At 39.9% G+C, this 22,320-nt stretch overlaps 1 protein-coding gene across 5 annotated transcripts in view; it reads right to left on the bottom strand.

Annotated features, from left to right (window-relative positions):
* LOC144256885 (glycylpeptide N-tetradecanoyltransferase 2) overlaps nucleotides 1-21,216 on the bottom strand; it is a 43,505-nt gene extending 22,289 nt beyond the window's left edge. Inside the window, exons 1-5 of one of the 5 annotated variants that reach the window (XM_077802649.1) lie at nucleotides 21,080-21,216; nucleotides 15,440-15,516; nucleotides 2,380-2,515; nucleotides 1,934-1,976; nucleotides 1,137-1,244 (exon numbers count right to left, since the gene is read on the bottom strand). In XM_077802649.1, coding sequence (XP_077658775.1) covers nucleotides 1,137-1,244; nucleotides 1,934-1,976; nucleotides 2,380-2,515; nucleotides 15,440-15,516; nucleotides 21,080-21,189 — 474 coding nt within the window. In that variant the 5' untranslated portion in view covers nucleotides 21,190-21,216. Of the gene's footprint in view, nucleotides 1-875; nucleotides 968-1,136; nucleotides 1,245-1,933; nucleotides 1,977-2,379; nucleotides 2,516-15,439; nucleotides 15,517-21,079 lie in introns of all 5 variants that reach the window. The other 4 variants (XM_077802651.1, XM_077802650.1, XM_077802653.1 and 1 more) reach the window with 4 other exon arrangements.
* Nucleotides 21,217-22,320: the final 1,104 nt, after the last annotated feature.

Raw genomic sequence — 22,320 nt, 5'->3', positions numbered from 1 at the left:
TAACCAGAACCCATTAAATGAAATGACCATTTGTAAAATATTAACATCTTGACGTTCACTATTAAAATGCTTTCTCTTTTGTTTTTTCTTTGTGGTACTGAGAATCAAACCCATGCTAGGCAAGTATTCTACCACAGAGCTGCAACCCATACCTATTTAAATGTTCTCTGAAAGTAGATTTAAGTAAAGCACAAGTTTCAAATCAATAAGGACAACTCAGCTATGATAAATTCCTTTTTTTTTTTAATTGTTTTCTTTCCAGGGCCTAGCACATGCTAAGCAAGTGCTCTACCACTGAGCTATACTTCCAGCTCTGTGACAAATTCTAACCCCACCCATTCACCTTCCATAAAAGCACAACTTTGGAAGAAAGATGAGAATATATATTAGTTCCATATTAGTGCCCACTATTAAACTCTTATGTGAAAGGCGGGTATTCCTCTTTTCTTCTACATTTGCTCCATATGGAATACTAAGCATCAATGATATCTTTACCTATTATTTGCTAAATTTAATGTCTTGGGGAAAATGTCCAAGTCCTCCACTAAAATGTCTATAAGAAGGGGCTGGAGATGTAGCTCTAGCATAGAGCACCTGCTTGGCATGCACAAGGCCCCAGTTCAATCCCCACCACCGAAGGAAGGAAGGAAGAATGAAAGGAGGGAGGAAGGGAGGGAGGGAACAAAGAAAGAGAGAGAATATTCCCTAAATGTAGTCCACTGTAAATTACAATGTTTTCTAGAGCTGGCATGAGCTTAAGAGGGAAAAGCTCCAGTTTTTGAAAAAAATACAACAGAGGAAAATCCACATTACAACACTGCTGACTTGCACCTAATTTAAAAATGAACAGAAACTCTCTACTAGACAATGCTTACAGTTCCTCCTGCCTTGTTTGGCTCCAGTTTTGCATCAGTGATCAAGGTGAGCGAAGGGCTCAGATTCACTAGGGTGGTGGGATGGGTGGAAGCTGATGGGATGGTAGAAGCAAAAGGAGATGCCACAACTGCAGGTAAGTGACGCTGCGTTTATCTGACAAAGCAACATTTAGAAATGGGAGAAACATTTTGCAAGCTCACTGTGGTATTCTCCAATGAGTTACCTGGGAACTTATGGATAGTGGACAGAGTATTTATTACCTGAGAAGCAAGTTGAAAAGCTAGGGAGGAAGACTCCACTTTCTTCTCTCCCCACAAAGTCACAGTCAGGGCAAAACTGGGGCAAGTAATTTTCCTTCTCAGTGATTCCTGGTTTTGTGTAAAGCAGGTAATAATAACAACAACAAAAGCAACAACAAACTACCTACAAGATTCATTTTGTATGACAGAATGTAACCTCTGTATAAGAAAAAAATTAAACACAAAAAAACCTGCATAATGGTAATACCTGCTACATATGCAGTGCTTTGTAATACAAACTTTTTAATAAAAATACCTCATTTTAACCTCATGACAGCCTGTGAGTTGGGGAGAAGGAAATAGTCTTAAGGTGTAATGGAGCCAGGGCCAAGCCCATGGTCATTGCCATGACAGCACACACCACCTTGGAAAATCTATTTGGAGCTACAACCATCAAAATCATCTTGATTTCATTATACTTCTAATTCTGTTCCTTTGGGCTCAGGGTGTTCTGAATCAAGAGGGCTCTGGGCTTCCTGGGAGCCCTCCATACACGGGCTGTGTTCTTAGCCAGCCTGAGGCAGGCTGGCTCCACAGACAGGGTGGCCACCATTTGCACCACCATACACTTATACTGCACAACCAACCCTCTGCTATGCCAGCAGTCTACCAACAGGGGGCCCAGCTGGACAACTTCTGGTTTAGTCTAAAATGGGTGCTTCTTCAGGGAGAATGTGAGGAGATGTTCCCTGCCCTTGACAACAGAATGAGAAATGGTCACTGACACTGTTCTGATTCAAAGTCAACATAAGACTTACCCATGGCTGTTCCCGCTGAAATCTGATGCCAGATGGTGTTGTGCTAGGCAGGTAATTAGACAGACACCCAGAAAAATTAAAATGTGAATATCTTCTGAACTAAAATAATCAAATTATTAAGTGTAATTTCAAAAAACCTTGCAAGCTCACACTGAGACTTTCTTCTACAACTACAATCTAAATACTAATGCACTGAGAAAGGGAAGGTACACACACACACACACACACACACACACACACACACAAAAGCACAGAAATACCTCTAAGGTCAGTGTCACAGTTGGTTTCAGGGAGGCTGTAAATTCCTCCCAGCTACTATGCCATTCAAACACAGTCACAGCAAAACGCTAACTACAGAGCATCTGGTCTGGCAGGGCTCTACACTGCACAAACACACTGTCATCTGCACGAGGAACCACAGAGGTGAGAAGAAAACAGGCTCTCACTTTTGAAGGCGGCTGAATTTTAATCTCCTGGGAATCAGATGCAGAGTCGGACTTGGTGCCTCCAGAATTAGGCTTCTCCTTTTTCCTCTTCTGTTTCTTTTTTTTCTTTTTGGCTCCCAAATCCCCTGCAGGACTTCTGTAAGAAATGCCAGAAGGGTAAAACAAACCAAAGAAAGAAGTCATTATATAAAATCAAGTTGCATAAAATTAGTCACTTAGAAAAACACACAGGACACACACTAGAAAATAACTGTTAGGGTGTAAGTGGGATGTGAAAGGTAGTCAAATTAAGATGTCAATGCAGAAAAATATTAGTCCATGATATCATCCTTTAGGTGCTTAGAAGTCACCTAAAGCAGGAAAGCTGTAGATATAAACCACATTTTATAACTAAAATCAAATAGCTTTCATGGTTATCACTGCACTATTAATCTACTTCTTACTCAGTCTTTTAAGGGAGAGATACATGTGAAAAATACCATTATAAACATCTCTTGGGGACAACAAAACACCAATCTTTTTTTTTCCCCCTCCTGCAGTGCTAGGAATCAAATCTCAGACCTTGCACATGATAGATCCAGAGCTATAACCCTAGCCCACCAAAGTACTCATCTTACAGCAACAGAAATGAAAGAAACTTTTTCTTTAGGTGAGTACATTTATCCTGATAAAGATTTTTACTAGGAGGGGTAACAAAAAACTCAACTGACAAAAACATTAACTGGTGAAACACTTCCAATAAGAACCCTTGTCATCTTATGTGTTGTCTTCTAAAAGAGCAAATAGAAAAAAAGACACAAGGAGATTTAAATTTTCTATTTATTTGGACTTCTTACTCAGCCACCAAATACCTGAAACATAAATTAAAATTTAGCATCAGCAATTATTATTACATTATTGCCCACCCCAAGTAGGGAAAGTTGAAAACTTATTTTATTGTAAATCGATCTACTTTATCTATCCCTGCTTATTTCTTTCTGAATTTTTATTTAACTATCATATATATTCATCATATAAGACTCAAATGTTATTAATATGTATTAGCATCTTATAATAGTCAAAGGCAATCAATAGTGTTTCTGGTATGCATGTTTCAAAAATTGTCTTACTTCTCTAAGCATGTTCCTTGTTTTTACTATGAATAATTTTTTTAAACTTTTCATTTTTATTTATTTATTTTTTTATGTGGTGTTGAGGATCAAACCCAGTGCCTCAGGGTGCTAGGCAAGCACCCTACCACCAAGCCACGACCCCAGCCTCTCACTATGAATAATTTTTAAATAAAAATTCAATCTTTTTTTGCAGGGGAGATACTAGGGTTTGAACCCAGGAGCACTCAACCACTGACCCACATCCCTAGAACTATTTTGTATTTTTAGAGACAGGGACTCACTGAGTTGCTTAGTTCCTCACCATTGCTGAGGCTGACTTTGAACCCGCAATCCTCCTGATTCAACCTCCTAAGCTACTGGGCAAAAATTTAATCTTAAACATTAAAAAAAAAAAAAAAAAAAAAAAAACAATTTTTTAGTTGTAGGTGAACACAATGCCTTTATTTTATTTTTATGTGGTGCTGAGGATTGAACCCAGTGCCTCACACATGGTAGGCAAGCACTCTACCACTGAGCTTCAATCATAGCCCCAAACATAACATTTTGAAACATGCATCCTCCCGCTTCCACTTTACAAGTATCTTAGAGTTCTTTCCACATCAGGACACTCTGAGCTACCTCATTTCTCTTCAGCAGTTGGCACACTCCACTGTGGAGATAGAACACATTTTATTGAGCCATTCCTAGGTTAAAAAGGCTGCTGCAAAAAAAAAAAAAAAAAATTCAGGTACTTAACATTTTTCTGCATTCAAGCTGGTATGTCCGAAGGTGGAAAGGCTAGGTGAAAGCGATTTCGGTTTTATTGTACAATTCAGACTCTTTCCTAAATAGTGTACTAAATAAAGTATACCCTAGCAACAGGAAATCAAACAGTGTCCATCCACCTGCGCCAGCCCTGCACTAGTGTCACTCCTTCTCACTGCAAAGGGGGGACTTACTAGAGTGGAAAACATCTCACAGATCTCACTGCACACTTAATTTGTTTTTTTAGTCAGGAGTGTGGTCATACATCTTCTTATATATTTATTGGCCATTTACATTGTTTCATAAAGTTGTTTGGTTATATCCCCTTTGTATTAGTTGTCTTTTAAAAATGATTTGTAGGCATTCTTTAAAGTATCAATAGCACCTACAGTAAGTATCTACTTTGGGCACTTAATCTCGTTTAAACCCCACCACAGTCCTACAAGAGCAACATGATTTTATGCTTGGATCACATCACCTAGTTTGGGTCTGTTATTTAGATCACAAATATTTTGCTCATTTGTTTTTTAGCTTTAAGCCTTATTTATGGTATCTTTTTAAAATTTTTTATGTAATCTAATATTGAAAATTTTTCCCCTTGTGGCTTCTTGGTTTTTAAATCTTGCTTACAAAGGTGTCTCTTATTCCAAATAGTGTAAATATCCTTATCTGCCTTTTTTTTCTATTATTTTAATTATTTTTGAGAAAAAGTTAGCTTTCCAACCCATTTGGAATAAAATGTGCCTGCTATATACCACATCCCTGCTTTCCAAAAGTATATTATAAATACAAGAAAATCCCATTAAAGACGGCCATGGTGGTGCACACCTGTAATCCTAGCAACTCGAGGGGCTGAGGCAGGAGGATCATGAGTTCAAAGCTAGCCTCAGCAACTTAATGAGGCCCCAAGCAACTCAGCAAGACTCTGTCTCTAACTAAAATATAAAAAAGGGCTGGGGATGTGGCTCAGTATTTAAGCATCCCTGGGTTCAATCCACAGGCCAAGGGCCTATGAGGAGTGCTGATGCCTTCCCCCTGGGCCAAAGCATTTCAGAGCCATTATGCTTTCTCTTGACCTCTCGGGTTTCCCTGCCAAGTCTTGCAGCCTTAAATCAAAATGAGCACTGACTGATGGCATCTCCTTCAGCCAAGACACCTACCACTCTAATAACATACACACATGCACCTGCCCACCCCCAGGAAGCATGAGAAAGAAGCAGAACTGTGAGGTGGTTTTTACCACTTCATAACCAGGAGGACCCCAACTGATAGAGTGATAGCCTTAGTGCCCAATATCTAGGTTATAAAGGGACTCCCTTCCCACCAGTTATTCATGTGTTAAAGTAGTAAATTTTTAAATCTAAAATGGGTAATTCATTCCTCCGTAAAATCAAAATATGAAATGTATGTTCAGTAGTGAGAGAAACTGTTTAAGGCACAAGTGTATAAGCTATAGATTCATATTTCCCTGTTCCTAATCCAAAATTAGAAAGCAGTGCTCATTTTTGAAGATACATTAAGACTTTGTCAAGTGGTGCCCTAGTGGTCTAAAAATAGTACTGCATTCTCACCCCAAAATGAGCATTTACTTTCATCAGTAGAATTAAATCTGTACTATCATGATGTTTATATTTAAAATCATCTGGTGACTAAGGATGCCCATAAATATCTGACTAGCAATCGGGCTTAAACAAACATATCACAGCCAGGTAGTGGAGCTAGAAGTCAGCTATGGATACATACAACTTTGTATAGTCTCTGATTTGAGACCAAGAATATTTTAGGCTTTCCTTCATGTTCCCAAGGTTGCCACCTTATAAATGATGAATTTGCTATCCTGTTATTGCGTGACTTATGCAGTCACGTGTATGTTACATAAGAAATCTATTTCACACCTGCATACCTTAGGTCTCTAATGCCTAACACAGGTCAATAGTAGTAACAAATAAATCCCTGTTGAATGAATAACTGAATGAATAAATGATTCTGACTCTTGAGGTGGGTTAATCATACATTGCCAGGCAGTGAAACACCACAGAAAGCTACAATTTCCCATACTGTGATGGCAGAGTGTTTGCAACCTACTCTAAAGTATTTACTGAACATTACTATGAGCTGGGCCCCGGGTTGGGTGCACAGAGAGGCGGACATCATTAAAGACATTGCTGGGCTTCACAATCCAGGGAATTATCCCTCTTCTGCCCTCACCCATTATTTAATTGTTGCTGGTTAAAGCTTTCATAGAAACCACTAGAAGCCCAGGACCATGCAGCTTTTCTTATAATACACCCAGTTTAAAATAGCTCCAAATTCCTGAATAACTTTCTGAGAGAGGAATACAGAATGAGAGGTTGTGACTGGTTCAAATGCTTTGAAACAGATGCCTATCCAATTGGATCAAAATGCCTCCTTCAATGATCCAGAAAGAAGTCTCTGTCCTAGGTGGATTCATTTTTTTCTAAAGCAGAAAAATTAAACTCATGGAAGCTGGAGTGAATACAGAGATAATAAAAACACCAGACTATTTCACCAAAAATTCTTTAAATAAGATTACATCATCTATTCTATCATTTTTAGAACACTTGTATAATAAAATCTTCCATTAATTACACTTTGGGAGTTAATTACCATACTCACCAAAACTCCCTCACCAAAACTGTATCGCTAAAATTATACTTTTTAAATTTTGGTATAATGGGGCAACTGTACTCATTTTTTGTTAACTAGTTCAAAAGGGATTCCTTGCCCTTCTCTTTCTCATCTGAACATTAAAATCAATTGGCAGGTAGCTGCAAAAATGGACACTAAATGAGTCATCTCTCCTCTAACCTCCCAGACACATGCTCCAAACATTCCAGCCCTTGAATAAGGAAGAGCTATTGTTCCATTTCTCAGAAGTCTTAAGGAAACCAGAATTTGGAATAAGAGATGACAGGGATACCATGTCACATTACTAGGATAACTGTAATAAAAAAGGTAATGGGCTGGGTATGGTGGTGCATACCTCTAATTCCAGCAGTTCAGGAGGCTGGGGCAGGAGGAAGATCACAAGTTTGATACCAGCCTCAGCAACTTAACAAGGCCCTAAGCGCAAGACCCTGTCTCAAAATAGAAAATAAAAAAGGGCAGAGGATGTGGCTCAGTGATTAGGCACGCCTGAGCTTAATCCCCAGAGCAATCAATCAATCAATAAAAAGATAATAAAAAGTTTTGGTGAGGATAGACAGAAACTGGAACCCTTGTACACTGCTAGTGGGAATGTAAAATGGTGAAGCTACTTTGGCAAGCAATCTTTGTGGGTCCTGAGAATATTAAGTACAGATTCCCAATACAACCAAGTAATTACACTCCCAGGTATTCCCAAAGAGAAAGTAAAAATGTACCCATTTAGTAAACTTGTATATGAACATTCATAATGGCCTTCTTTTTTTCATTGTATTTTAGTACATTATAGTTATACACAATAGGGGGGTTTATTTTGACGTATTCATAAATGCATATAACATAGTTTTCTCCATTGCAATCCCCAGTATTTCTTCTTTCCCTCCCTCTTCCTTCCCACTCATCCTCTTCCTCTATTCTATTGGTCCCTCCTCCCTCTCCCTTGGTGCCCTCACTTCTACTCTGATCTATTTTAATGAGATCCTCCTTTTTTAATTCCCTTTTTCTCTCTAGCTTCTGCATGAGAGAAAACATCTGTCCCTTAACTTTCTGAGTCTGTCTTATTTCACTTAGCATGATGTTCTGCACTTCCATCCATTTACCAGTAAGTAACATAACTTCATCCTTCTTTATGGCTAAGTAGAACTCCATTGTGTATACATACCACACTTCTTTATCCATTCACTTATTGATGGGCACCTAGTCTGGTTCTATAACTTGGATATTGTGGACTGTGCTGGTATGCATTGGTATGCATGTGTCACATAGTGGCCTTATTCTTAATGGCTCCTCCACCAAATGTTCATAGCCAGAAGAATGCATAAGGGAATGTGGTATATCTATGCAATGGAATATTATTTAGCAATATTTAAAAACGAATGTTTATACATATTATAACAAGGTGAATCTTGAAAACACAGTAAGTGAACGATGCCAGTTAGGTAAAAGGCCATGTATTATTGGATTTACAGAAAACATCCAAACAGGTATATCCATAGAAACAAGGAAGGTAGATTTGGGGTTGCCAGGAGCTGGGGAGCTGGAGGGACAGTGGGTTGATGGCTAAGGATGTGAATTTCTTTCTGGAATGATGGAAATGTTATAAATTGATTGTGGTGATGGTTGCACAACTCTGTAAATATTCTAAAAGCTACTGAATTATATACTTTAAATGGATAAACTCTATGGTATGTGTATTGCAATGAAACTGTTTTTAAAAATTAACAAGTGATCTGGGTGTGGTGGCACACACCTGTAATCCCAGAACTTGGAAGCCTGAGGCAGGAAGATTGCAAGTTCAAAGCCAGCCTCAACAACATAGTGAGACCCTAAGCAACTCAGTGAGACCCTATATCTAAATAAAATATTTTTAAAAGGGCTGGGGATATGGCTCAGTGGTTAAGTGTCCCTGGGTTCAATCTCCAGTACCAAAAATAAATTTTAAAAAAATTTTAAAATAAAATTTAACAAGTGAAACTCTTCCTTGGATATGGCAGGATGGTGGTGAGGCATGAGCAGTTGCAGAGCTGGCTACAGCCACCTGGTTGGGGTCTGTTCCCTACCAGAATCCAGGTCTCTGAAGAGAGAGATGCATAACAAAGACATCAAAATGCCTGGGTGGGAAAGAGGTTGAGCAGGCTTCTGGACAATAAAGGAAAACTCTTGCTTAGGAGATGATTCTTCTTTGAAATCATATTAAGAGCCTGATTCAGACTTCAGTGCTTGAGGCCAATTACAGAGTCAAAGAAATTCAGCTGCAGAAATCATGCCACTCTTTTAAAAGTCTCTTGAGCTTCAAGAAGAGAAGTTCCAATTACTTGTTCCCCTAACATTCATATGAAAGATCCATAAAGAAAAGTTCTCAATTTTGCTGCCTCAAAAAGTACAGACACTTCAGCATGTCTAGAAGAATCTCTGGGAATATTCAAACCTCAAGTGAAAACCAATACACTCCCTCTCAGCTGTGAAAACATCAAATATTTAATGAGACACACCAGAAAATTTTCAAGAAATATCCATGGAATCTACGGACAGGACTTAAAGAAAGAGCCAACGTAACAGAGCCATGGAAACATTTCACATTTGGTCCAGGAGAATTCCAAAAAATCTATTTTCCTTTCTCTCTGGGTTCACAGCTGGACAATTCCCAGCTCCCTGGCAGTCAGGTATGGTCACCAAGTTCTAGTCACTGAAAAGTGAGAAGAACTGGTGTTTGCTGCTTCCTGTTGGCATGGAAACCCTGAGGTAGACTTTGCCATGCTCTTCCTTTCCCTTGTACTAACTAGGTGCAGATGTAGGAGAAGATACTAAAAGGATGGCAGAGGCACACAATGAAGGACATGTAGTCTCTGAATGACCAAATAAGCATCATTACCTGAACACATGCTCAAGACCATTACATGGACAAGAAGGAAATATCCACTGCATTGAGCAATCACATATTAGGGTGTGTCGTAGTTTAAATTTGGAATGTCCCCCAAAGCTCAAGTATAATTCCCAATGCAGAAGTGTTCAGAGGTGGGGTCTTAGGAAAGTGATTCGATCCTAGGGCTCTATCCTCTTCAAAGGATTAATCTACTAAATGAGTCACAGCTGGAAAGAAACAGAAACTCTTGGAGGTGGGAGCTAACTAAAGGAGTAGGCCCTTAGGGTCATGCCTTTGGAGACTATATCTAATCCACAGTCCCTTCCTCTTCCTCTCTCTCTCTTTCCTTCCCAGTCACCAGGGGGAGGTAAGCAGGGTGTTGATCCACTACACCATTCCACCTTGATGGTGTGTCTAACCTTGGGCCCAAAGCAATGAAGCCACACAACCCCGGATTGAAACCATCAAGAAAATAAATCTTTCCTTCTTTTTTTTAAAATATTTTTTTTAGTTGTAGATGGACACAATACCTCTATTTTCTTTGTTCATTTCTATATGGTGTCAGGGATCGAACCCAGTGCCTCATGCATGATAGGCAAGCACTCCACCACTGAGCTAAAACCCCAGCCCCTTTTTCCTTCTTTTGGTTGTTTTTCTCAGGTATTTTGTCACAGTGAACAAAAGCTGACTTAACACAGGGTCTACAACAGCTCAACCAATCATAATTAATACATTAACTTTAAGAGTCACATGAAATATACTCAATTTAAACAGAATATGAATTCCAAAGATGAGAAGCAATATTAGACTTTACAGGATAAATGATCACTCAGCTCTTCCCCACTCACTGGGCAAAAGAGGAAACATCAGTGGTTTGATACAAATATTCTCCCTCTTGATTTCCAATTACCTGCATAGAAAATGGTAAGATTGGCCAGGTACAGTGGTGTATACCTATAATTCCAGCAGCTCAGGAGGCTGAGGCAGGAGGATAGCAAGTTTAAGGCTAGCCTCAGCAATTTAGCAAGGCCCTAAACAACTTACAAGACACTGTCTGAAAATAAACAATAAAAAGGGCTGGGATGTAACTAGTGGTAAAGCACCCCTGAGTTTAATCCCCAGTACCAAATAAGCAAAACTGAAAACAACAACAAAAAGAAAAATGGTGAGATTAAGGCTAAAGATATAACTTAGTGATACAGCATTTGCCTACCATGTGTGAAACCCTGAGTTCAATCTCCAGTATTGGAAAAAAAAAAAAAAGAAAGAAAGATAAAAAGAAAATGGTGGGATTACAGATGAGTAATCTTCTATTTTAATGTATTTTCTGATCTGTCCTTAAGAATCACAATGGTTTTACAACTACAACATTTTTAAGAAATAAAATAAAATATATACCCATCAGAGACTGGAACTAGAAAAAAAGATCACTGAACTATAACAGACATGCCAGTAACAGCTCAATATATAGGAACCAGGTATATAATAAAGATTTCATTAAAAGCAGTAGTGCAAACATGAATCTTTCAATCAGAAGCATTAGAGAAATTGAATTCCCATCAGAGAAAAATGAAAATAATTGCTACTTTTTTTTTGAATTACCATATGCATGTGCACAACTCTGGTGCTCTGGTTAGGACATCACTTCCCTAGAAGGAAGGGGATTACACTAGAGAGAAAACACAAGGGCTAGGCATGGTGGTGCACACCTGTAATCCTAGCAACTGATGCAGCTGAGGTGGGAGTTAAAGTTTGGGGCCAGCCTGGGCAACTTAGAGCCTGTCTCAAAATAAAAAAGGCCTGGAGGTGTTGCTCAGTGGCAGAGCACCCCTAGGTTTAATCCCCAGTACACAAGAAAAAGAGAGAGAGAGGAAAAAAAGCATGAGGAGATTTTGGTTCAGTTTATTAAAAACAGTGAAGGTCACCCCAAGATGCATTGCATTGCCCTGCTGATGAAAGATAATTCATATCCACAGCTGGGGAAGACGGCTAAGGATGACCCAAATTATCAGTTGTACTTGCCACAAATCTGTCTCCATCTTGCATCACATCATCACGAGATTATCATGAAACCATCCAATTCAATAGTGGATTTTAACTGCAATGCAGGTGCTTGAAGAAGTCATGTGACTTTTGTTTTGTCAGTGGCTCATCTGTGGAATTCCACTATTGATTTCTTCATTTTTTCCCCCAAGTGTAACCACAATCCAAAGCAGAAAGCCAACCTTCCAGCTGTCATCGGGGGCTTCGAGCTCTCCAAGGCTGAATAGCAAGCCCAGGATTCAAGCCTGGCTGGAATAGGATCTAGTAGCCTCCAGTCTGTATTGTTAACCAATCTCTTTTCATATATACTGGGTTGCTTCCAATTGCAGGTTCATTTAAACTCTTACCAAGTTCTAAAAATGGGAAAGTATGGCCTATCTCATTAGCCTTCTCCTACATTAATCCCACTATTATCAATCCATTTTAGTGCCTACTTCACATAAAAACCCATTTCTTTTTTTTTAATTTTTTGTTTAGTTTTTTATGCAGTGCTATGGATCAAACCCAGTGCCCCAAACATGCTAGGCCGCACTCCACCACTGAGCCACAGCCACAGCCCTAAAAACCATTTCTGATAAAAGATAATGTTTAATAATGTAATTGTATTCAACACACATTGGCCAGAAACTATTCTAGTATGAAGTTCAGTTTGCGAAGTGACAACGTTCTTTGAAAATAGTCCAATATTAGAATAGAAGAAGAAATGTTTTTTAAGATCAATACATGTAACTTAAAGACTAAGAACATTAGCTGTTCAACAACAGCAAAACTCTTCCTAAAGGGCTGGGGATGTGGCTCAAGCAGTAGCGCGCTCGCCTGGCATGCGTGCGGCCCGGGTTCGATCCTCAGCACCACATACCAACAAAGATGTGTCTGCCGAGAACTAGAAAATAAATATTAAAAATTCTTTCTCTCTCTCTCTCTCTCTCTCTCTCTCTCTCTCTCTCTCTCTCTCTCCTCTTAAAAAAAAAAAAAAAAAAAAAAAAAACTCTTCCTAAAAATGAAATGAACATAACAAGTAGAAAAATCAAATTTTAAAAAGGCTTGAGAAACTTGGCAGAATACATCCTTTATGATAGTCCAAATCAGTAAAAAGTTACCCACTTTTAATAGCTTTTTTCACCCAGGCTCACAAGTGTTTTTTTCTGATAGAATAGCTGATATCTACTAGCATCTGGCTTTTCTCAATTCTGGTTCTTTCTCAGCTTACTAAAATTAGATAAGTTAAAAAAAAATCCTTTATGGCTGAGATTCATTTCAACATTGTACTACCTTTGTTATATTTAATAATATTAATGTGTATTAGCAAAGTTAAAATTTTGATGTGCTTTTTAAATTAGATTGCTATTTCTAAATTCCCTTGCCTACAAAATTTTCATTTTTTTACTTCCTTTTTTGTATGTCCCAAAGCTAATCAAGGAGCAAGGATATTTATCTATTTATTTTCATACTGGGAATTGAATTCAGAGTTGCTTTACTAATGAGCTATAATCCTAGTCCTTTCTTTTTTTTTTTAATTTTGAGGCAGTCTCATTAAGTTGCAGACGCTGGCCTTGAACTGTGAATAAACAGGTAGACACCGGTCCTTGCTTTGCAGACACATTCAGCTCAGGCTGTTATTAGAAAATACCAATGACAGAGTAGCTTAAAAAACAGACATTTGTTTCTCATATTATTGGAAGCTAGAAGTTCAAGATCAGGGTGTTAGTACTGATGGGTTCTAGTGACAAATCTTTTTCTGGTGGAGAGGCAAGAGCTCTGTTCTCTACATCTCTAAACCCATCATGAGGGCTCCACCTTCAAGACTTAATACCATCACACTGGAGATTTAGGCTTCAACATATAAATCTGAAAAGACACACAATTTGGTCCACAGCCATGTGCCCACCATATCCTACTCTGAAAACAACTGCTGACCACTTTATCAATCAACTTTCCATCACTATAACAAAATATTTGAAATAACTAACTTATAAAGAAAAAAGGAAAAGGTTTATTTTGGCTAACACTAAGGGAGATTTCAGTCCTTAACTGGCTCAGTTGCTTTGGTGAGGCAGCATATCATGGCAGGAGTGCGTGGTAGAGCAAAACTGCCTGCACAACAAGCCAAAGGAGCAAAGGCACTGAGGAGGGGAGACAGGGCTGAGTGGGACGGAGGAAGGGAGCAGAGGCTAGAGATAAATAAACCTTGGGTCTCTAACAGACTATCTGTTCCTTATTTTGAAATCACCTATTATATGTTTAAATAAAATTTCCTTTTTCTTGAGCTAATGTGTGGATGTTCCACACACATTCAGCAACAGCTTATGTGTGTTACTCACTTATCAGCCATGCGGCCTCCAACAAGCCACTTATCTCAAGGAGCCATGTCTTCCTTGGCAGTAGAACAAGGGTCTGCCTGAGCAGATGACTGGGGAGACAGGGTGGGGACACAAGTGGGAAGGTGCCATGGAAAGGACACATTCATTAAGGGCTCCAGACCTCTGACAGGGGTCATCATCTCTGGCTTCATGAAAGAAAGGACATTTGGGTTGACCTTGAATTTGAAGTAGAGATAGATGAAGAGGACATGAGGGAAATCACATATGATGGCCTACAGAGGGGCGTGGATGGACAAATTCCCTTGGTGAGCAATGATGTCTGGCACTGAATTTGAAGTTGATTTTGGCCCCATGCTATAATCACAACCCTCCCCCATTACCCACAATACCTTCAGTAAAAGGTGTAAATAACTGTCCATTAGTGAGGACCTAGGGGTAAAGTGAAAGCCAGACAACTGCATTGCACCCGAGGTCAAATGCTTAAGAAAAGTTAAAGGATCCAAAACCATTAGAAGTCTAGTGATGGGGGAAGTTGGAGTCAGGCTGGACATGCTTGAGGACCATGAAAACTTAAATCCCAAGAAGCCCCCCAAAATATGCACTAGCTTGGGTCATTTTGTTTAACTAAAGGAACAATGATCCTAGAAGTTTGTAAAAGAGCATGGAGGGCTGGGGATGAGGCTCAAGCGGTAGCGCGCTCGCCTGGCATGCATGTGGCCCAGGTTCGATCCTCAGCACCACATACAAACAAAGATGTTGTGTCCGCCGAAAACTAAAAAATAAATATTAAAATTCTCTCTCTTTCTCCCTCTCTTCTCTCACTCTCTCTTTAAAAAAAGAAAAAAAAAGAGCATGGAAACCTCTTGGTTACAGGATAGGGATAAAACATAAGAAGCTTCTAGACTGAAAACAAGGCAAACAAACAAACAAAAAGAATAAGGTTACCTAAATAAGAAAGAAGCAGGTTGGCAGAGAAAACAATCTATGTACCACTAAAAACCAGAAAATAGAAAAGTAATGTGTGTGGAGTTTAAAAGAAAAATCATTGTTAGGATGGGACTGTAGTTCAGCGGTCAAGCACTTAACTATTTCAAGGCCCTAGGTTCCATTTTCAGCAATGCAAAATAGGGTCAAAGGAGGGAGGGAGGGAAGGAAGGAAAAAAGGAAGGATGCAGGGGAGAACAATTATTATAGAATTACATGCACGTCTAATCTATGGTTTTTATGTGCAGGAAACAGAACCTTCATACATGTAAGAACTAGCCACATCCAACATAAGAAAAAAAAATTAAGCTGGATGTGTTGGTGCATACCTAGGATCCCAATGATTTTGGAGGATGCGGCAGGAGGACGGTAAGTTTGAGGCCAGCCTGGGCAATTTAGAGAGACCCTGTCTCAAAAAAAAAAAAAAAAAAAAAATGAAGAGCTGGGGATGTAGTTCAGTGTTTGCCTGGTTCATGTGAAATCCTGCCTTCAATCTCCAATACTGAAAAAAGGAAGAAAACAAGAAAAAGCAAAAACAATTAAATTAGAAAGCAAATAAAGGAAAGAATGTGTTTTATAAGGAAGAGTGGTAAGTGATAACAACAGGAAAACTGTCAGGAAAGTCCAAAAAGATTTTAACACAGATGTGAAATTAACAAAATAGTTAAAAAGAACATTTTTAGGGACACAAGAATAGATATTAAAGAAGTCACATGGAACTAAAATTCCAGGTTATTTCAATAAAACCTAGGAAATGAAAGCAAAACCTCCTACACATTTATGTCTTGTAAGATTATATAGTGTTTTAGAATATGGCTAATTTTTGATACTGATAGGGAAATATGGATTAAATACATGCTTATTCAAAATGTTAAAGATAAGCCCCAGAATTAAAAAAAAAAAAAAAGGAAGAATGAAAATTTAACATTTCCTGCAAAAGACAATAAAGAAATATTTTTAGTGTAATGGAAAATTCACAGGCAGGATATGATATAAGCTGTCTAATATGATAGCCACCAGTCACACAGGGGTGTTTAAATTTAAATTAATTTCAAATAAACTGTTCCTCAGTCACACCATCTTAAGTGGTTAACAGCCCCAGGTGGTTAATGACTACCAAACTGGATATTTCTATTATTCCAGAAAGTTCTAGCAGACAACAGTAATAGTGAAAAATACAAGGTAATGAAGGAACATATGGAAGTATGATTTTATTCATGTTAATCACATACACCCACTTGTGAGTTAATTAAACCGTTAAACTGGCATTTCTAGGAATTTCTAGGAAAACCAAGGACTTTCATTCACTGTATACTTTATTGTTTGAATTTTTTAATAAGCATATTTTTACTCTTATAACAAGTAAAAGTGATTAACATATTTTTAAGTGGAATAACAACCTGTCTCCTTTCTTGAACTTGGAACAGAACTTTAGTTCTGTTAAAACAAATTGATTTTAACTAGTATAGATTTATAGTATATCCTGGTGCTAATTAACAAAGCTGGCAAGGTACATGTCATATACTTAGATATTTTCTGTATTTTAGCCACCATGGGGGCAGGGAAGAAAGTCTGTTCTGAGCCAAAGGATGATATCTCTATCTCAGACACAAGTTTAAACTGATATTTGATCATTTAAAACTATTTCTTGAACTGAGGAGGTCCCGTGGGCAAGGGCTTTTAATACATCTTTCCACTTCGATTCTTGTAGCTGATAATAGAACAAATTTCAGAAAGGGTAATTTTGAATTATGTTGTAAATTTCCCAAGAAAAGAAAACTCTATTGAGAGTTATGTTTCTGGACATTCCCACTGAATCCATGTAACTAAGGGGAAGTTTCCATAGTCAGTCTCAACAATAAATTAAGTTAGATATGCTGCCCAGAGTAATTTCAGTTTTTTGGGGGGATGGTAAAAGAGAGGTCATACTCTGTGTAATAAGAATTACAAAGCTTTCATCTTTGTCATGTACCAGATCTTTAATTTTTCTGAGAAAAAAAAATATCATTAAAAATGTCTTAACTCTCACCGGGTATGGTGGCACATGCCTGTAATCCCAGCAGCTTGGAAGGCTGAAGAGGATCAAGAGTTCAAAGTCAGCCTTAGCAATTTAGTGAGGCCCTAAGTAACTCAAGGAGACCTGTCTCTAAATAATATATAAAAAGGGGTTGGGGATGTCGTTCAGTGATTAAGTACCCCTGGGTTCAATCCCAGGTACCAAAAAAAAAAAAGAATCTTAACTCTCACATACTAAAATTATATCACATTATCACATCTACCTCAGGGACTTAGTCACTTATCTGCCAACACATACACATGTTTATTTTTATTCCCTACATAAATATTGTTGGTATTTCCCCACAGACTATACTAAGAGAGAAACTCTGAATGGAAAAAAGAAAAACATCAATTTGTGTAGAATATATAATATACATTCTAAAAGTTAAATGTTGGCAACCGGTTTTGTTATCAACTTAAACATCAATTTTATTTGGAGACCAACTATGTGACTGTATTTCAACCCTAGACATGACTGTGCTTGTGGGGTGGAAATTTTGACCCCTATCAGATGTTGTTCACAAATGGAGAAGATACACATGGATGTGGCTAGAAGATAGCAAGTTTTAGCCAATGCTCCAACAATTTACCCAGTCCTCAACCGTTTCCCAAATTCCTTCAGAAAAAAAATAACAGAAGACATAAACACATCAAGAACAAGCACAGGGTTAAAATATTAAAGATTCTTGATTATCTACCTAATCTCAAACCCATAAAAGTTCCTATGAAATTCATCCTACAGGTAACCTCTTCCAGACAACTTTAGCAGTTATTTTCAGTCACTTGAACCCATTTCTAATAATTCATATAGGAAGGTGGACTGAAGCTAATTTTGATCTATGTAGAAAGTTTTTGTAAGGAAATAACAGTATAAACAAGACTACCCTAGAACTTTTAATGTGCTTGAAATTTTTCAGGCTCCCTCAAGTTCTTCACTAAGACCTACTTATTTTTATCCAATTGTAAATCACACCTTCAAACCAGTAATAGAATCTTTCTAGGTAATCATCTATTAGCCTATTTCTTTTTTTTTTTAAGAGAGAGAGAGAGAGAAAAAAGTTTTTTTTAATATTTATTTTTTAGTTTTCGGCAGACACAACATCTTTGTTTGTTTGTGGTGCTAAGGATCGAACCCGGGCGGCACACATTCCAGGCCAGCGTGCTACCGCTTGAGCCACATCCCCAGCCCGAAATTTTCATAGTATATGCTACATCTATACTTGAATGAACCAAAAAGTTAAAAGCGAGCAAATTTTCCACGAAAATAAGACATAAAGGTAATAAGATTCAAGAATTTTATAATATTTATGCTATTGCTTTTTAATGAAACACAAAATATCTCATATTTCATTCATGTAGTTTCATCATTATCCATAAAATGAAATACTCTTTTTAGTCCATAAAATCCTATGAAAATAAAAGCATACACAGTAGTATTTAGATTTTAATGCAAAATAATAATCTCACTGGGTATTTTTCTTTTATCTGAGGCTATAGTTTCAACTCAATGTGTTAAAATAACTAGCAAATACATTACCCTGAATGATGGGGATGAATTAAATCTTTCAGGCCACAAGGAAACTACTGTAAATTACCACTCTGTGCACTGACCACCACCAATTGGCCTCAGAGTGACAATCTGTCTTTTAAAGGTGAAGCATTAAACTACTCATTCCTCTAAAGACTCATTGTTTGTTGCGTATTTAAAGTGGTAGAGAATGAAGAGTCTAAGTATAGAAAAGAGGACTCTGAAATTTTAACATTTACAAACTTGAACTACTTAAAAAAAAAAAAAAAAAACAGAAAAGTCTAGGTTTCTACCGAGCAGTATCATCAATGCAGGAGCCAAATCAAACACAATCACTCCCCAAATCTGGCACATACTGTCTAAATTCAAATCCAAAAAAGCAATCCAACAAGAGCAGCCACTTGGAGTTTTACAAATCTTCTTACACGTTAAAAGACTAAAATAAATCCATTATATTAATCTTTTTGCACTAGAAGTTATTATCACATTACCTGCTTTTGGTTAAAACATTTCAGTCCATGGGGCATCTCTAGATTTTGATTAACCATGCTAACACCTAATTAACATGTTGATACAAAACTGGAAATCTCTGAAGAGGGCTCCAAGATGCCTTTGGGTGTTATTCTGGGAACTTCACTCAGCCTACCAGCAAGGTGTCCGGGAACAGTCCCAGATCAATGGGCACACAGATGAGTAATTCTCTGTACCATGAACATTCTGCACTGTGTAAGTGATGAAACCCTAATAAAATTCCTAACCCAGAATATCAAACAAAGAAGAATATATAGAAATTATGGCGGGGGGACAGTATTCAAGTTCTCCCCAGGAAGATAAGAGGAGCTGAACTTATGCGAGTAATCCATCAGCTTACATCTGGAACCATTTCTGGAAACAGAGCTATTGTTTCAGAAACATATTTTATTCAGCTATCTATCACAGGCAAATTTCTATCACTGCATAAAGAGAATACAGGCTCGGATTTCTGTACAATTTCCTTTCCTCTCTTTAAAAATTTTTCTAGACTTGAATGATAACATTCAGTACTTGCAGCTGCCACTGAAGTGTTCGCTGTTTAAAAAAAAAAAAAAAAAGCAGCTTGCCAATGGAAGATACATGTAGTCAGCTTTTCTTTTTCTTAATCTGTCATTTAATATTTTCTAACGCACTAAAGGTCAATAAGGGTTCCTTTCTTAAATAAATCTTACAGTAGACTTTAAATAGAATGCAAATACACTTTCAATCATCAATCATTTAAAGAATATCTCCATGAATTGAATAAATAAGCCATCTGTGACTCAAGCCTCCCTAATCGTGTTTTTAGGCTGACCCACTTATACAGTCACCACGGTTCACACAAAATCTCAGTTCTAAGGGGGCAGCAATAACTGCTCTGTGCGGGCGCATAATTTGAATCCAACAGGGTAAACGGATGATACAAATATCTATTTAAAAAAAAAAAAAAGAACACGCGTCTTTAAAAGAATTTCCATACCACCCTTAACCAGAAGCAATCTTTTCTCCAACACAAGCGCAAGTCAAGTCAGAAGGTGGAAAGGAAGGCAAGCGCAAAGGGTGAAGAAACACGATCAAGTATTAAAACACTTGGTGCATTTGACTTTGGAGAGCAAACACTGGGTTTGCAAGCAGGATGCGGTCAGGTCTATGGGAGCTCGGTACAGGGGGTCAGCCCTGCTCTATACAAAGCTCTGCGGATTCGCTGGAAGGTGGCAAAACTGAGTGTCCCCAGGAGCCGGCCCGGCCGGGACCCCTTCGGCGCCCCCTGCCCGGCGGCGGAGGCAGAACTTTGCGCAGTTCGCCGCTAGCAGCCCAGAAACCGCCAGGGGCACACCTCGGTTCCACTCCCCACATGGGCTTCGCGGCTAAATACTTCACTGGGGCTGGTGGTGGTTGGGGGAGGGGGAGGGGTGAAAAGACTCAAGGAAGGTTGGCAAGGAACCGGGAGGACCACTTCATCCCACGCGCCGCGGACGGTCAAGAACGCCGCCGCCACAAAGGGAAGGGCGTCGCGCTTCTCCTCGGTTCCCACCGAAAGTCACTCGCTGGCAAGGGCAGCGAGCAGCCTCCACCGGGCCAAAGCCAGCAGCGGGGATGGGCGAGGCCAGCCGGCGGGGACGCGCGGCAGGTGACAACCGCGTCGCCGTCCCTGGCCCGGGGTCCCCGCCTCCCCGCCCACCCCGGGCCTCCTCTCTCCTGCGAGCCCAGCAACCTGGACTTCACAATAGTCTCGAGCCTGGGCGAAATTACCGCGGAGCTGAGCCACTGAGGGGCCCCACACCCCGGGGAAACAAGCCCGAACGGCGACCCGAGGCGCGTGAGGTTTCCGCCCAGTCGTTCCCGGTGGCGCCCGCGCGCCGCCTCCTACCCTTTGGCGTGCTCAGTCTCTTCCTCATTGTCCCCGTCTATCCCGCACGTGTCTTGGTCGTCCAGCTCCAGGCTCTGCTGGCTGGCCGCAGACTCGCTGTCCTCCGCCATCGCGGCGGCGCGGACTGAGGAGGCGGCGCTCGGAGCGGCGGGCGCGGCACGGCGGGGCGGGCGCGGCGGCAGCTCCCTCTAGTGCCGCCCGCCGTCCTGCTCCGAGTCCGGAGTCAGGCTCCGCGCCCGCCCCGCCCACCCCGCCGGGCCCGCCCACCCCGCCGGGCCCGCCCTGCCTCCCTGCCTGACCCCGCCCTCCTTCACCGCCCACAGCTCAGCATCGCCACTCCCACCTCGACCCGCCAGAGCACGCGGGTTTTCCCCGGCCCCGCCGGGCCGGAGTTTGGGGGAGGGTTGGTGGAGGTGGGGGACTCCCAGCCCGAGGCTGTGAGGAGCCGGCCGGCTCTGCACCGCAGAGCCTGAGCCTCTCATCTGACCTAGCCTCGATTCTCTAGGCCACAACGTGTAGACTGTGCTGTGCACCCACATTTTGGGAACACAAGCCACTCGATTTTACATCTCCGCCTGTTTCGGAGCGCTTCGGCTTTGGCAGTGAATTTTGCAAAGGAGTAGGCATGCCTAGGCCAGTGACTTCCAGAAGCTCTTCCCGCCCCGTCGCACGCATTTGCTTTTAAAAACGTCCATTTCATGTACCTATATCTGTCTATTGTAAAACCAAAGTCAAAGTCGTAGCAGACTGCCTTCAACTTCCCACCTCCCTGTTCCAACCATTCTCACAACCATAAAACTCGAAAAAAATCTGGAGCTGTCCCATTTGGGCTGAATACAGTCGTTTGAGACCAGAACAAATATCTTGAGGGAAATGGGGACACAGTTTCAGGTAAGCTACTCTGCCATTCCCCGAAGTGAAGGTCATGACCTAGATTGCCTAAGAAAAGGCAGGTGAAGTTCAGATTCCATTTGTGGTCGTCCTGTACACAGCAGTCCTTTCCTTTGCTTTCCTGAGATAGATAATGTTCAAAGTTCCCGCAGGATCGCCAGAAGTCTACGCGGTGGTTTTCACAAAGGCAGAAATTGTGCAATGAGGAAAAGGAGACTTTAAAGGACCACCAGAAATTTGGGGTCTGGGTCATTTATTTGCAGAAGGTATTAGACCATTTTGTGGCTTCTTTTTCCCCCCAGAAAGGAGAATATGTCCTTAGAATACAATAAGATGGAAGTATCTAAAGA

This window comes from Urocitellus parryii, chromosome 9 (genome assembly GCF_045843805.1).
Source record: "Urocitellus parryii isolate mUroPar1 chromosome 9, mUroPar1.hap1, whole genome shotgun sequence".
NCBI classification, from domain to species: Eukaryota; Metazoa; Chordata; class Mammalia; order Rodentia; family Sciuridae; genus Urocitellus; species Urocitellus parryii.
Note: the sequence above shows the minus strand (reverse complement) of the source record. Positions and strands in the feature narration are given on the sequence as shown.